Source organism: Mesoplodon mirus, assembly GCF_964341445.2.
Source record: "Mesoplodon mirus genome assembly, chromosome: 3".
NCBI classification, from domain to species: domain Eukaryota; kingdom Metazoa; phylum Chordata; class Mammalia; order Artiodactyla; family Ziphiidae; genus Mesoplodon; species Mesoplodon mirus.
The window spans coordinates 142302220-142319438 of record NC_138978.1 but is presented as its reverse complement, the minus strand read 5'-3'; the positions used below and the strand labels follow the sequence as shown (position 1 = coordinate 142319438).

At 42.3% G+C, this 17219-nt stretch overlaps 1 protein-coding gene and 1 pseudogene across 7 annotated transcripts in view; both read right to left on the bottom strand.

Moving 5' to 3' along the window:
- The window catches only part of LOC309801410 (uncharacterized protein), a 102253-nt gene that overhangs the window by 56934 nt on the left and 28100 nt on the right, over window positions 1-17219 (bottom strand). For all 6 annotated transcript variants that reach the window (XR_014293577.1, XR_014293578.1, XR_014293579.1 and 3 more), the window contains exons 2-3: window positions 6903-6985; window positions 5827-5891 (exon numbers count right to left, since the gene is read on the bottom strand). Coding sequence is in view for 3 of the 6 variants with exons in the window: in XM_082616247.1 (XP_082472373.1) it covers window positions 5827-5891; window positions 6903-6985 (148 nt within the window). In the remaining 3 variants the exon portion in view is untranslated. The remainder of the gene's footprint in view (window positions 1-5826; window positions 5892-6902; window positions 6986-17219) is intronic.
- Window positions 13969-14856, bottom strand: LOC309801404 (3-hydroxyisobutyrate dehydrogenase, mitochondrial-like; annotated as a pseudogene). The gene is made up of 2 exons: window positions 14658-14856; window positions 13969-14563 (listed from the first exon to the last, which is right to left on the bottom strand). The product of its transcript is annotated as a 3-hydroxyisobutyrate dehydrogenase, mitochondrial-like (transcript).

Below are 17219 nucleotides of genomic sequence, written 5' to 3'. Positions count from 1 at the left end.
TTCCTGCTTTACAGATGCTAAAATCCCCACCAAATGGAAAGTTAACTACTTAATGACCATGAGCACATAGCCCCCAGGCCCACTGGAGCCAAAGAATTGATGACCTTAACCCCTGTGACACTGTCATGTAACCTCACCATCAACCAAACAGAGAACTGTGCACAAGCTAATCACATACCCTGGGACTCCCCTCCCTCACCTTGCCTTTGAAAACACTTTGCTGAAACCCATCAGGAAAATGAGGCTTTTTGAGTACTAGCTGTCCCGGACTCTTTGTATGGTTCCTTACGATAAAACACGGCATTTTCTTTCACCACAACCCAGTGTCAGTAGATTGGGTTTACTGCACGTGGATAAGTGGACCCAAGTTTGCTTCAGTGACAATCACAGTACTGCTATGGGGCTTTTGCACAGCAATGGAAACCATAAACAAGACGAAAAGACAAACCTCAGAATGGGAGAAAATATTTGCAAATGAAGCAACTGACAAAGGATTAATCTCCAAAATTTGCAAGCAGCTCACGCAGCTCAATATCAAAAAAACAAACAACCCAATCCAAAAATGGGCAGAAGACCTAAATAGACATTTCTCCAAAGAAGACATACAGATTGCCAACAAACACATGAAAGGATCCTCAGCATCACTAATCATTAGAGAAATGCAAATCAAAACTACAATGAGGTATCACCTCATGCCAGTGAGAATGGCCATCATCAAAAAATCTACAGACAGTAAATGCTGGAGAGGGTGTGGAGAAAAGGAAACCATCCTACACTGTTGGTGGGACTGTAAATTGGTACAGCCACTATGGAGAACAGTATGGAGGTTCCTTAAAAAACTAAAAAATATAACTACCATACGACCCAGCAATCCCACTACTGGGCATATACACTGAGAAAACCATAATTCAAAAAGAGTCATGGACCACAATGTTCATTGCAGCTGTATTTACAATAGCCAGGACATGGAAGCAACCTAAGTGTCCATCAACAGATGAATGGATAAAGAAGATGTGGCACATATATACAATGGAATATTACTCAGCCATAAAAAGAAACGAAATTGAGTTATTTGTAGTGAGGTGGATGGACCTAGAGTCTGTCATACAGAGTGAAGTAAGTCAGAAAGAGAAAAACAAATACTGTATGCTAACACATATACACGGAATCTAAAAAAAAAAAGAAAGGTTCTGATGAACCTAGGAGCAGGACAGGAATAAACACACAGACATAGAGAATGGACTTGAGGACACAAGGAAGGGGAAGGTTAGGCTGGGACGATGTGAGAGAGTAGCATGGACATATATACACTACCAAATAGAAAATAATAGAGAGCTAGTGGGAAGCAGCCGCATAGCACAGGGAGATCAGCTCAGTGCTTTGTGACCACCTCAAGGGGTGGAATAGGGAGGGTGGGAGGGAGACACAAGAGGGAGGGGATATGGGGTTACATGTATACATATAGCTGATTCCCTTTGTTATACAGCAGAAACTAACACACCATTGTAAAGCAATTATACTCCAATAAAGATATTAATAAAAAAGAAAAAGAAAATAATGGAGGGTTTGTAAAGAAAAGGGAAAAGCCAAAAAGTGCTGGATATAATTGAGGATTTCTGCATCAGAAATTCTGCAGCACTGAAGTACAAGAAAACTGAGTAGGGGGATGAAGATTTAAGAATGTTCAACTTTTTATGAATTTAATTCCTTTCAACTTTTTTTTATGAGTAATGGTTAAAATTTGAATTCCTTTATAAATTACTTTTGGGTGATTAACTGTGTTTTTTAAAATGCATCTCCGTACAAAGACTCTCTCTCAAATTTATTATGGTGGCCTAAATAAATTAATACATCTTGAAGGTCTTAGTGGTAAATCACCATGTTTAATTCCAAGAGAATTTAAAAGGTTAAGAAAAATTAGCTTCAAAAATATTTTCAACAAGTTGACATTTATGAAAAAATTTGAAAGATTAGCAGCTACGGGCATACCACCTTATTTTAGCTGATGAACTAATGAATACAGACTTCACACATTTTCAAAGTATTGAACTGCCTTTTCTTCTGTGGCAATCAGCAACATATACCAGGTTAAAAAATACTAATAATCTTAAATCATGATTTCTTCCCTAAAATCCCCTTTCTACTCATTTATAAATCCTCCTTATCATTAATTTTTTTCCTATCATATTTCTTAGCCTTGATTATTTCATGTATTTGATGTACAAACGTATTGAACACTTACAATATGTACAAGATACTTTTTTTTTAAAGCTACATGTTAGTTGACACTTTTGTGCTTGGCACTGGAAGATACACTGTTGGAAGATTCAGCCCCTGCACTCAATTTTCTCACAGGTTAAAGAAGATTCAGACAAGTAAATCCACAATTCAACACTCTACTATAAAAGGTATGAGAAAAGGTTGCCCAGGGGGTTTTGACTGTAAAGAGCAGGAGAAACTATCTTTTCCTGGGTATGGGAGGATTCCTAGAGGAGATGTTACCTGAGAAAAGGAAGATGAAAAGAAATTGCCAGGTGAATAAGGGATATTTTTTAGCTTTTATTTCTATTCAATTCTCACAAAAAAAGAAAAACTCAAAAAAATAAATGAAGGTATATGACTCTCAGAGCTCCTTAGGCTCTTTGGCATCTATATTTGTAGCTGGAGATACATGTGCCACAATTATGTTCTAAGTTAAGGGAGTCTGCATGTGTCATTCATCAAGCATGTAGCGCAAGCTCATGTTAATAAAAATAGCCATTCAGGCATAATCAAGGTAGAAAAGCAACAACTCACTACATAGTCACTGATACCTTTCCTCTAGTCTCTCTCCTGTGTTCCTTTCACCCACCCAAATGTTTTGGTGTGTAACCTTTCCTCTCAAGACAATGGAGTCCACAGCATGGCCATCACAAGTTTGAGTGTTGAACAATAGGTGAGATCCCTAGTGAATAATTATACCCAGTTGGAGAAGACTGAACAGTGCTTGGAGCCAGGTGAGAGAAATAGCGTTTGGCTTATCTGCTCTGAAATAATATCTGAAAGACTCAATCCATAAAGTTTCCATATGGTTGAAAGCAAGTTGAAGAGTGAACCCTGGGTCTTAACATTATGTGCGTGCGTGCGTGCGTGTGTGTGTGTGTGTGTGTGTGTGTGTTTTGATTCATCAAATGTTAGGGAGAAACATTTTATGATAGAAAGAGCATTGGCCCCAGAGGCATGGGTTTAAAGTTCTATATCTGTCACTCTTGACAGGAGGCTTTTTTAAAAGCTCATTTAATGACTCAGTTAATGCTTTTTTACATTTGAAAAAGAATGAGCCTTTTTCAAACTTTAAAGTTTGATGATTTTATGGTCACTTTTAGTTTCAGCTTTTTAAGATTCCCCATCTAAATAAACTCTTAGGCTCCACCATGAGTGCCCAACCTAGACATGCCGAAGGGGCTTTGAAATCCTGGCCTGCTTTCAGCCAACTTTATGCATTTATATCAGCTGATTTGTTACTTGATAAAAATGTTCAGGATAATGCAGTCACTTTTTTAAATGCTGTAGAAAAGACCACTTCAGAAACAGATTACAACAGCCATGATAATGGACCGGAGTCCTGAGGCATTGAGCTGAGAATTCCATCTCCCCCTGCATGAGAGAGGCAGGTCGTTACCCTCTAAAGCATCTGAAGTTGGGGATTTGCTCCCTACATCCCTAACTCTGACTAACAGCTTCCCATCAGCTTACCATCTGTGAATGAATCTGGACCTGCAGATTTATAGTCTCAGTTGGTACTGTGTCTTAGGATGTGGAGGACAGCTTGCTTATTATTCCCTAATGCTGCTTCTTCTCAATCTTAATAGCTAACTCAAGATTTAGTGAATAATCTATACACATGTTACATGAGCTACTCAGATTCCATCCCACATCGTGTCTTCCAGACTGAAGAGTTCTTCCAACGGCCTATTCTCAAACCCCCAACCTCACCCTCACCCTCAGCTGAGGAGCTGCTTCCCTGAGAACAGAGAAGCCATCGGAGGGCTTCCCCACCTGCAACCCAGCTCTGCCATCCCCTCCCCACTCCAGGACCCCGGGCAGCAGCTCTCCCCTCCCCCACACGCATCTACTGGATCATTCCTACTGTTATTTCTCCCATCACAACACAACACAACACAACACAACATCCTCCCCGGACCTCAGCTCCTACCCCAGCTACTGTCCCGTTTCTCTTTTCCCCGTCACAGCAAAATGTCTTGAAAAAGTTGGGAACAGAACAAACCCAGTTCTCCCACTCCTCTCTCCTAAGCCCCTCTGATCAGGATTTTACCCCACAGATCCATCCAAATGCATCATCAGTGAGGTACGACCTCCCCCCAGTGCTGGGCTCGATGGTTAATGGCTCCACAGAACGGCAACCTCGTTTGTCCAGTCACCCAGGGAACCTCTAAGGTGCTTCCCACATGCAGACAAAATGCTGTGATTAATATTTTAGGAGAAATACTCGGCGTGGAGAATACACTTGAGCTGCTGGAGGAAAGAGGTAGTGGCACAGAAGAAAAGTTTCTGTAACTACAGAAATGAACAGATAAGCTGTTTCAATGGTAGCAAGTATGGGATGAAGGAGAACGAATAAAAACCATTTAGAATACGACATTAACAAGCCTCATACTACAACGTGGTAACAGAGGATGGAGAAGGACTTTAGAATGAACTCATTTTTCTGGGAAGGTGACAGGCTAGATGATGCAACGATGAGCCGCCAGGGACAACCGGACAAGGCAAGGGGCAGGGGAGCTGTAAATAATCATTTCTGGATCTACTGCATCTAGAAATCCGAGGTGCCCCTTGGACAAACTCCATAGAGATGCGGGCAAGTGGCTGGACAGAGGCATCTATCTGGTCCAGGTGCGAGAACTGACAGAGTTGGAGGTGAAAAGCACCAGAGGGTGAGATCAGACGGATTGAAGAGTCATGAACCAAGGGTGAAAAGGCAACACACAAAGAGGGCGGAAGAAAGAATCAGTCAGGAAGACAGCAAAGAGAGATCTGTCACAGGAACCAACATAGCAGACTCTGCGATGGGAAGGCGACAGTGGTCTGAGGTGACGACTGGCAAATCTCCACTTGTCTGTATGCTAGATGCCAGGTCACCTCAACCGGATCAGGTTCCGGAGAGGGGCAGAACCAAGACCGCAGGCTGCACGATACAATTCAGCTGGGAAACAAGGAATCTTTGACAGAGACCTCACTGCATGGTGTGTAACGTGACCCTCTGAGATTGTAAGAGACAAAGAGGGAAATTTACTGGAAGGGTGACAAGGCTGTTCTTCCAGATGATCCTCATTGCACCCCTCGACTGAGCACTGAAAACAATGTACCTATGTGACAACGGTGTTCTACTGAACAGACAAGTTATATGCACCGAGTGCTCCCTGGACAGCACGCTCTCGGCTCACAGGAAGCACAAGGAAGGCACCAATGTCAACACGTTAGGGGCTGTTGCTCAGGAAGGCTCGCAGCCTACAGCGGGATCCTCAAGGAAACCTTTTAACGCCCGAGAACAAAAGTGCTTCAGCAGGACAATGTAAGTCGAGCAAGGGATGGTGTTTTGCCACAAATGTCAAGAACACGAGGCTGGTACCGTGGCTCTAAGAGGATCGTGGGATCTACACGTAGAACTTGCCAGAAACACTTGGTACTGACCTGCTCCTCTACGCTTTGTCTAACTACATCTTTTACCTACTCCTACTTTCCCATTTTAAATTTTGAACTATTCGCCTCCCAAGGTGTTATCACAACGGAACAGCAGCGGATAAATACGAAAACAGCAAAACTCACCAGAGGCTGATTCATTTTCCGCTGCTCTTGGAACAACGTGCAGGACTGTGACAGCGGAGGCGGACCTGGAGAAGGAAAACGCAGGCAGTGAAGCTACGACTGAAGCGGCTCGGGGTGCACGAGCACCCGCCCCACACTCCACAAGAGACACCTGTGGGAGACCCGTCCTTTCACCTTCAGAAGGGCCTGTGAGAATAAGGAGGGAGCAACCACCCTCAGGTCTGTAACTCCCACGTGACTGTGGTACCCGAGGGGGTACCTTTTTTTTCGGTAGCAAGTGTACGTTGAATCCTATTAAAATAAACCTCTGTCATTAAATATGAAATTAAAAAACGCTTATAGTTGATCTCTTCCAAGTCTGTTAACAACTTAAATCAGAACATCCAAAGGATACCCAGAATAAAGGGACACACTCAGGTGCGTTTCAGTCTTGCAATTATTTGTACACACCTTACAAACATAAGTGCGACACTCAAAAACACCTTTTATTAAAATTGACTTTAAGTGGACAGAACGCCTGCCCTAGGAGTTTGGAGTCCTGTGAGCGACCCCACGTGCACACCCGGTGAGGATCTAGGACAAGTCATCTCCCTTCTCAGGCCCCATCGCTTCCTTCCTCACCCGAGGCAGCAGGACAGAAGCCCTGCAGACTCATCCTGCACCGATTACACTGTGCGACTCCACAGGGCACAACCCAGGGGGGCGGCGGACGCTTACAGTAGACAACCAAGGTGCTGACGCGCCTTGAGACACACGCGCGAGATGCCGAGACGGCGACAGGAGGGGGAGGACGAGGAGGAGGTGGAGGATCGGGGTTGGACGGAGGGGAGGATGCGGCACGTCCTGGCCGAGCCTGTGGACCCTGCTCCCCCAGGACACCCGGAGCTCACAAGTCCCAGGGGAGCCCCATCCGGAGCAGCTGGCCCTGTCCTCCAGCCTGGCCCCTCCACCTCTGGGAAGCGGTCAAACCCTCCCGGTGGCTCTACTGCGGGCCCTGGGGCGGGCTACCCCAAGCCCCGCTCTCCAAGGGCCGCAGGCTCCACAACCGCCTGCAGGCCTGCAGACGCAACACCTACCCCATCTGGACTCGCTCACCGTCCCCGGGCTCCCGAGGCTTCGGTCCAGGGGCTGCTCCACGGGCGCTCCTCTCTCGGGGTCTCTATTTTTAAAATATTTATAAGTAACCCATTTTGTAGGAAAACACCTATGTTTCATCATAAAAATTATGACACTTTATACTTTTATTCCAGCCTAACTTTTATACTCTATTTTCTACCATTTGGCAACTTATACCCTACGCTCTAGTCAAAAAGAATCTCATTTACAATCACTTAAATATACTGTGTTGGTTCTCAAGTCCAGGATGATCCTTCTGCCTGGTATGCCCCTGACCTTCTCTCCACGTGGAACATTCCTACTGACATTCAAAACCTAATTCCAAACCCCCTCATTGTTGGCATTCTCTTTAATATCCCCTAGCAGGGTTAGTGACTCCAAGTTCTGTTTTACAAAGTTACATTTTTATGATCTATTTATTTAATAGCCTCTCCCTATTTGATTGTAATGAGTTGTTTATGCATCTCTCACACTCTCTTTTGAGTTCCTCTGGCCTTTATTTTTTCTTTTATCTCTTGCGCATAAGCACAGTGCTTGCCCCATAGTACGTGCTCAACGTGTTGGCTGAGTGAAGAAAGACACCTTTTAGCTCTAATCATTTGTGAAATTTCATTTAAAGTGACATCAGATTACCCTTTGTTTCCTAACTTAATTTCTAGTACTATAGAATGTACACTCAGAACACGGTCAGTGGCCTACAGAAACAGTGTTCTCACTGGACTTCATGCATATAGTCAACCCCCTTATAACTTTCTCTGGCATACAACTGCCAGACATGTTATTAAAGAAAAAAAAAATGTACCAACCCCTCACCTATTGGAAAACTTCCAGAAGCTCTCCATTCCTTATTGTTATCTTTTCTACTTGATTTTTCAAATACCTCTGTCTTACTTCATCTATTCAGAACTGGCTTTTCTACCTTTCGCTTTCATTTTCAATTTCATTCATATCATTATCTGCACTTACCCATAGAACCTAAGCATATTTCAGTTTCTTATGCAAGTTTCCTCACTAGAGGTCAAAGGGGCAAGGACTATTGTGATAAAATATTAAATAAATAGACGATAGGACTTTGTTCTATTGGTCTGGGAAAATTACTACCTGAAACAAAAGAATTCTGGAAACTGAAGGCATCAGACCAGTCAGCTTTGTTTACTTCAGACTCAAATCAATGTCTTGTCTTACCTGAGCTCTGGTTACATTTAGAAAAAAGTACTGTAAATACAGTGAATGAGCAAGGCCACTATCTGAGACGTGTCTGGGTCCTTAGTATATAACTGGGGGAATGGTAAGCGTTGGTCAATGTTTGCTGATTGATGACTCAATAGATCTGGTTAAGCCTCACCATCAGAATTCCAGATTTTTTAACAAGCTTCTCAGTCTTTTCAACCCAAAGAAAAAACTAAAGAAAACCAGATGACAAGAATTTCAAATTGTAAAATATCCCGATTGTCAAATTTAAATAGGGATATCCTGTGCAATGGAGAGGCTGGCTGGTGCCAATTTCACATTTTGTTCTCTAGTGTCTGGACGAAGCCTGCTCTGCCAGTGAGATGACAGGTCGAGAGCACTCCAGCTTCCACAGACACCCGAGAACTTTCTATTTTTCATGGTGTTCCTGCCTTACCTAAGGGAAGGACTATATTCACAATGAAAAGAGTTATGATTCATCAACAGTAGAGAGATTCTTCCACTTTCTGGGTGCCCACGTTAAAAGTCTGGTATAGTCAACACTCCCTCTAACATAGATCATGTATTGAAATGAGAAAACTATCACCTAATATGGCCAGAGAGATGAAGGGACTTGGCCCAGCTGAGCCCAGGAGACACCTCTAATTCAAAACCTCAACCATTAACGTAGTGATTGTGATCAAGGAGACTTACAGCACATAAGAGATTCAAAAAGCATATTAAGCCACCTCCGGCAACACTGCCAGTTTTAAAGAATGATTAACCTTCTCTCCCACTTGATTCAACCTGGCTATGTATTATACCACTCTAAATGCTAGCAGACTCTATGCTTATGGCTTCCATTAGGTAGCACTTAGTATACACGAAAACTTTCTTCAAGAAGTAATTACTTTTGAAACCATAAACATTTCAGTTGGGAAAAGAGAAAAAGAAAGGAGGTGCAAGTAAAGGGAACTAGGAAAAAATAAGAAAATACCCTCAAATATAAACATGTTGATTCAAAAAATTATTTAAAGGGGATTTAAACGATACTAGGTGAGCATTTATTCTGTTTCTGCTTTAAATAAAGCATTCTGTTCTATTTGTTAGGTGTTGTACTTGTTTATTATCTAATGTCTTTTAAAAACCTCTCGAAAGAGATGTATTCATTCTGGTATCCTAAGCACCTATCTGGATGAACAGCACAAGCAATGAGAAGTCATGGGGCATAATGGACCTTGCAAAGGCTCTGGAATCCATCTCTTACTTATGGTCTTTGAGACTCAGGCTCCTCCTCTATGTAGTGTTCATAAAACTTAGTGGAGATAGAACACTAGGGACACAGAAGGTCAAAGGAGGTATTTACTACGACTTTTCAAATATCTTCCTTTAGGAAAACAAATATATTTTATTTGCAGTGAGGCTTTCTTGTGAATTTTATTCTTCTAAAGAAGAATGTTTTTAGTGAACAATTGATTCTTTTGCCTCCCTGTGCTACTTTATTGACAATACTCAGGTAGGGGTGGTTTTCCCTCAAGCAGTTACCTCCATGTGATTTGTATTTCAGACCTTCCTAAAAGCATGTTTTCCTGCTCTTTCTTTCCACCCCATCCCAGCTCTACTTCAAATATTGTGATCCTCTATTAAAATGCACAGAACCCTGGGAAAATAAGGAGAAGCAAAATGTTTGTCACTCCCAGCTCTGGTATGCATATATCAGAGGCTAAATTATAACTGATGAAGACAGAAATGGGACCCGTATCTGTCTGACTTCAGAAATCAGAAGTGTAGCTACTACAAGCTGATGAATTGGAACTCAGATCAAGGCCTAGAGTGGAGAGGAGTCTTCTGATCAGAAGGGGAAAGTAAACAAAGGGCAGCGTTTAATTATTTAATAATAAGTAAGAGAATGACTAGGGTGTTTTTACAGAACAGGATATAATATTGAAATAAAACCCCCCAAAGTGACACAGAAACATAATGCAATCCTCTTAAGCTACAACCCCTCCTAAACCAAACCATACCATTCTCTTCACACATCCTGGAAAGTTGAAAGAAAGGGGATACTGATCTGCATCACACTGGCATTAGACGCAGATCTAGTTTTAATGAAGTTTTACTTCATGGACTGAAGTTTCTCCCCAAAAAGGGTAAGCTTTTTTCTCAAGAAACATCACTGTGTAATAATCAAGGAGCCAGGGATGGTGGTATTAATTGTTCTAAGTACAGGGATTTGTTTTGCAGAAAGAAGTACCAATCAGAAAGAGAACTGACCAATAATTACTTAACAAAACTGCTTCAGAAGTAGATTTCTAAATCTACTTTTAGATTGATAGTTAGAAAAATCTTACTAAGTTTATTCATTTAGAGGAAATCTGTGCAAGCCTCTGAAACCAAGAGGTATTGTATCAAAAGAGATAAGGTCACTAGACACTTATGTAAGAGCTACTTTTTCCTCAAATGGCCACCATATAGTCATTTCTGACTATTACATTACCAAGAAGTAACAATGCACCTTTAGGAAACTAGTATGAAAGAAAAACATAATAAAATTTTTTGCAGGTGACTCTTCGATCTCATAGGTGTGTGTTAATTTTCCAAAGTTGGGGCTGGATCCTGCCTTTACAAAATGCTCCTTGAAATATCGCATTGAAAATCTTCTCTTTTACTCCTTATTGTAAACACTGTATATGTTTTTAAGAAGACCAATAAAAAATATGGACTATGGGGCTTCCCTGGTGGCGCAGTGGTTGAGAGTACGCCTGATGCAGGGGACACGGGCTCGTGCCCCGGTCCGGGAAGATCCCACATGCCGCGGAGCAGCTGGGCCCATGAGCCATGGCCGCTGAGCCTGCGCGTGCGGAGCCTGTGCTCCACAACGGGAGAGGCCACAGCAGTGAGAGGCCCGCGTACGGCAAAAAAAAAAAAAAAAAAAAAAAAAAAAAAAAAATATATATATATATATATATGGACTATGAAATTATTTTTCCAGTAGTGAAACTGTGGAGAATACAACTTGCATTTCTACTGTACTCCCGCAAAAAGAGGAAGTTCTTTTCCACAAAGACTCTCATCAATGTTAACTCTGGGAGAGAAGTATTTGTAGTTGTCTCATGCTTTGTGGTGAGAGACTCGCACTTTTTCCCCTGTCTCTATTGTGGGAAACAGGGCACACTTTGGGCTGAGAATTCATGCTGTGGTCGGAAAAGAAAGAAACGAAAAATACCCTCATTAACACTGCTCTTTAACAAGTTCAGCGAATGGGCTTCAGGCATTCTAAACAGCAGCAATTAAAAAATAACTTTAGATTTCATACATTTCTTCCAGTAGGATGAAAAGCTGAGGTATGTTAACTTTAATTTTATGGTTTGGGTGAATACAGAGTTCGATTACTCCCTGTCAAAGCAGAAGTCAGCCTTTTACAGGGAATAAGTGCTAATTAAGCAAAACACAGTAAGCATGTTATATGAAGTATATTTGTTTCTTTCCTGTGCACTTTGGCTGCACAAGCTCTAACCACAGTTTCCGGAGCGACCATCAGTGCTCCCTAAGAATGCCAATGCAGTGTTCCGTCCAGTTAGTGGGGTGCAGAGACCAGTCAGAATGCTGATGCTTTCCACAAGGGAGATGGGGATACGGAGGCAAATGCAATCAGGGAGTATTACCTCTGTCTTGTGTGCCTGCTACAAAACCGTGTCCTCTCAAGACTGCTCTATCCCTTCTCTGCTTTATACGTGTATGTGTAAGTTTGTATATGTAAGCTTTACAAGTCTCTCATAAGAGAAAACTGAAAATGCCCAGGAAAAAGACAAAACTGCTTCAACAGAGAAAGGTCTCTCTGTTCCAGTTGAAGAGGATATAGAGTTAATAACAGGAAATATCCATCCCCTGAAACTGTATGAAACATGGATGCTTCCACAATTTACTCAAGGTCTCACTGACCAGGCTATACGTAATTTTAATTATTATTTCTTATGATTATGGTTGATAAAAAGTCTCAGTGGTATGCTAAAAATCTTTAACACTTGTTGACCTTTTTTCTTGATAGCTTTCCTCCTCCCAGGCTACAGCCAACAGTAGCAGTAACAGATATCCAGATCTTAAGAGGATAGAAGTATAATGGTGCACTGAATATGGAAAGGAAGAACCAGTAATGGTTCCTATATATTCATAACGTGAATCAGCATCAAACTAAGGAATAAGCTTCCCCAAGAAGTTGACAGAAAATAGTTTCTCCTCTTAATGAATTGAGGAAACAACTTTGAAGTTATCCATAGCCACCGCTTCTGAAGCGACGAGTAGCTTTGTAACTATTAGTTTACTTGTATTAGATTAATTTATATTAGAGTTTATTTAATGCAATTGCTCACAAATTTTAAACCATTTTGTAGAGTAGTGTTCTGTATCTGTTTAAATGAAATGCTTTCCTAAGCTCAAGATCAGTGTTTTTATGTTGTGTAAATTATGAAATTACTGTGGAATATCTGGTAAACTTGATAGGAAACCCCAGATGTCAGCACTTTGCTGGGCAAGATTTAAAGTGGCCCACACCGTTAACCCTCATCAGGAGCAGTAGCAGTGGGCTAAGTCATAAGGGCATGCCCATCCATTACACTCACCCAGGATACTGTGAGTGAGAATCAAAGGGCAGTCAGACAGGGACCCCTATGCTCAGATTCCACTGCCAAGAAATGGCCTAAGTCAGCTCTTGTTGTTGAAGAAAATAACCCTTTAGGAATCAGACTGAATCCTATTTTAAGTTTTAGAGGAGGAAGGATAGTATTTAAACATTGATGAAATGTGCCTCTCTTTTTTTATCAGCATAGAAATTTATTTGAATTCAAAAGAGTATGGTTATATTTAGCATAGTGTAATAATTATCTAAAGCACATATCATTGTTGGCTCTGAAACAGTTCTAAAGATGTCATTCTTTTGAAGTCAAAAAATATGCAGTAAAAATAGACAAGGAAGCAAAAATATGAAAAAAAAAACAAGTTTGCTGAGTATGGGAAGTTGTTACAAGAGGGGCACACCAAGATAATGTAACAGAGTCCAAATTACATAACATGCAGCAAGGAGTTCTCTTGCTTTAACAACTCCTAGAAAATAAACCAGTAATCTCAATGCAAGAATATCACCACTGGGTTAACAGGACAAATTTTCTGAGAGACACAGGTAGTAATTCACTATACTTCCCCTTTCTCTAATACCTTTTCTCACACCAATTTCTTTTCTTTCCTCGAGGATAGATTTTATCCTGTTGAAAACAATTTTAGTTTTATTTGTAAAGTGGAGTAAACAATATCGTGAGTGAAGTAGGCAGCGTTTTAGCTGAAGATGCTCAGGAATCAAACTTTTGGAAAAGGCCAATCAGCTAGCTAGCTAGCAGTTACCATCAGTGGCTTGCAGAAAAAAAAATTTGCAGATGATATGTTTGCTAAATAGATAAAAAAAGAGTAAGCAGTTTAAAATGAGTGAAAAATCCCAGGATCTATTGTGACCTAGACCAGAGGTCCCTAACCTTTTTGGAACCAGGGACCAGTTTCCTGGAAGCAAATTTTTCCAGGGAGGTGTGGCGGGGTGTGTGAGGTTCAGGCGGTAATGTGAGCCATAGGGAGCAGCAGATGAAGCTTAGCTGGCTTGCTTGCGACTCACCTCCTGCTGTGCAGCCCAGTTCCTAACAGGCTGCGGACTGGTACCCGTCCAAGGCCAAGGGGTTGGGGACCCCTGACCTAGACACTCAAAAGCAGACAGTTGACCTTTGATTAAGACCATTTTCCTGTGGAGTGAGCCATAAGGGGCTCCAAGACACAGTTTGGTTTCAATGTTTCAGTGTTCACAGCCAGAGGGCCAACTCAGAATGTCTCCTCCTCTTGCAGAAACTGGACCACGGATGAGAAGTCTTTTTGAGTAGCCCTTCACGCACAACATCCCTGCAGATCTGATGGGCTTGACTGCCCAGAAGGACTGGGTTCTTCGTGCTGGTAGCAGAGCCTCATGCTAATCCCAGATCCTTAGCCATGAGTGTTGCTCCAAATCCGCCCTGATAGTAATTAGCCGAGGGAACTCCATCCATCACCCCAGGTACAGGATTATAAGTGTCACTTGACCAACATTGTCCTGAGCTCGTATTTAGGATTTTAGCCAAGAGTTTTGGGTCAAGCCCTAACCTGAGTCCCAGATTCATAGCTTCAGCAGTTCCAATCCTACTAATAGCTAACAGCAAGTGTTTGCAGATCTTCAAAGCCTGGCCAGTCCCAACAGCTCCACGATGCACCACATGGGAGCCCATGCACCACAGCAGCTCAACCCCTCCCATCCTAAATGTGAGGTTGCCAGATCGAGCCGTTCCCACACCACCAGAAACAGGGGCATCCGTGAAAACCGCTCCCATTTTCTCAACTTCTTTGGCCAATTCTCTGAAAACCATAGGATCAACAGTACTGAAATCTATTAATAGTGAGTCTTTCTTCACTTTTTTTTGAATTCCATTTGCTCCAGAATAAGCTTCTAGCGCGTTGATGCATTGTAATAATTCTGTCACCTTTTTCGGCTACATCCGCTGCGGAAGACACTACCGGGTTCACCTGCATCTAGAAGCTCTTTGCATGAATCAGGGAACACATCAACAACAGTGAGTGGCTAGCCATGTTTCATGAGCTCTTTTGCCATTGGATTCCCCACGTTGCCTACTCCAATGAATCCAACTGGAGTCTTGGAAGCTATTGACCTAGAACACAGCGCTGAAAGGCTGGCCACCGCCGGCTGCTGTGGACGACTCCCTGTACCAGAGGCCGGAGGTGGCTCCACGGAGACGGAAGGAGGCTGCCACGCTGCCCGTGCCCCTCCTTCCCATGGTGACCTCCTCGACTCCCGGCTCACCCACTGGCTGCTATAGGGTGTGTGATGCAGAGGGCTGGCTCGGCTGCGGCGATTCTTAATACCTCTTTGGTACTAGGTTACACATACAATTTCACCTAGTGTGCGATTTAACAGAAGGAATTTTTTTCTACGGCATTTTTGTGGCACAGCAGATGGAAGCGAGGTCACTATTTCTTTGAAAAACTGAATTAAAAGTTTATAGAAAGTCATGATTCATTCTACAAATATGCTGAGTCAAAGAAACGTGAAAATTGATGCGATGGAGGAAGAGCGCTAGACTTCCCTGATGCTCAACTGGGACCTTTCTTCTGGTGTCAGAACATGGTTGTGTAACTCCTTTAATCCCAGTGGATTTTCCAAAAATTCCAGAATCTTCAGATTTTGGTAGCTCCTGTTTACTGCCTTTGCCCCCCCATGCCAAACCCCACCCCACCCCGCACACATTTATTTTTTACCAGTTGTCCTCCGGGGGGCTTTTCTTTATATAGTTATTGCAGCAGTTTATTAGACTACTGACCCCCAGTGCAAATGCCCCTCCCCGCCGTTTTCTCACCCTGTGTAGTTTTGTTCCACCTTGACTTGGGCTTGGTCACGTGACTTGCTTTGGCCCAGTGGCATATCAAGAGCTGAAGCTTGGAGAGTACTCGTGCTTTAGGGCTTGTCCTCATGGAAACCTGACATGTTAGGAAGCCTGGCTAATCTAGTGGAGACTAGGCACAGGCCACAGCCAGCACCAATGGCCAGACATGTGAATGCAACCAGCCCCAGTCCAGCAACCAGATGATGGCAGCCTCAGTAGTCACCTCAGGTGAAAGCAAGATAGATCCACCCAGGAGATCTCAGCCCATTCTGCTGATTCACAAATTGTGAGGAGATAAAGTGCCTGCTGTTTTAAACCACCAAGCTTAGGAGTAGTTCATCACACAGGAAGAGATATAACTATCTTCACTGTTAGATTATCTTCCCACTTTATACCATGTTTCCCCTCAAACGACTGTTCCTTTATCCAAGGTTCTAGAAAAGAAATAACAACTGATGAGGCTGATAGAGCCTTAACATTTTTTAAAGTTTTATAAACTTTTAAAATAACTATGTTAATAAAATCAATATTTATTTGATCACAAAATTATTTTCTTCAGTTGCCTTAAGAAGTAATGCAGAATTGTACTAAGTTTATACATTTGGAGGCTCTAAGAATGTGTTATTCCTTGGATTCAAGTCCTAGTGTACTTTATGTGGGCATTCACGTTTGCAAAATGATTCCAGGAAATTTGCGATTTCATTTTACAACTTTGGCCTAAGGAGTCTTATGATATTTTACCTGAGAAAAATAATACATTAATTCCACTTTCAGCTATTAAACCCATGGCTTCCTGTATTTTCTAAATTCCCTATCAGTAAAGAAGACTATGTATAGCGTACAAGACTGTCATGATTAGGAGGAAGGTAGTACAGAAAGAGCCCGTCAAATTAGGCATTGCCCAGGCATGTCAGTATACTAACGTGGGGAGCCACAGGCAGCTTGAAGCCTGGAAAAAAGACAGATACAATGTAATGATTATCCTATGGATCCGGATAATGATTCCTATGATTTTGTTTTAAATATTAATGGCAGAGGATTCTGGGGAAATGATGGTGGCTACAGAGAAGATTTTTATCCCTGAATATGCCACCCCTCCCCTAAATACACAACCCCCCACCCCCACAAAGAAGAAAGAAAAGCATCTAGGATAGCAAGTTCAAAAACCCACAGACAACATCTACAACAAGGTGTCCACATGAACTGCAACATACAGCCAGGTAGGAACAAATCAACAACAGGAAAAAGACCTACATATGTGTATCCCAAGGTGTGTGGGAGGAAGACGAGGGAAGGACTCTCTCTCTCTTTCAGGAGAGCCAAAGGTTACTATGGTTCACGAACTCAGTGAGATTGAAAAACTCACTGAGAACAGTGGCAGAAACCGGGAGTGAATGTTGCAGGCTCCACTTTGCAGCTGAGTGCAAGAACTTTGAAATGTTCTGAGGATGCCAAGTGTTCTGGGGTCTGTGAAACCTTGACACCTATCAAACCAAAGCACCATTCCAGAACAAATCCCCATACTCAACAAGGACAGGAAAGAGGAGGCCTGGGTAAATGGGCATAGGAGGGCCGAGGAGGAAGATTTTAGAAATTTTAAGGTCATTTTTAAAAATTATTTTGTGAAAATAATAGAAGATAGTG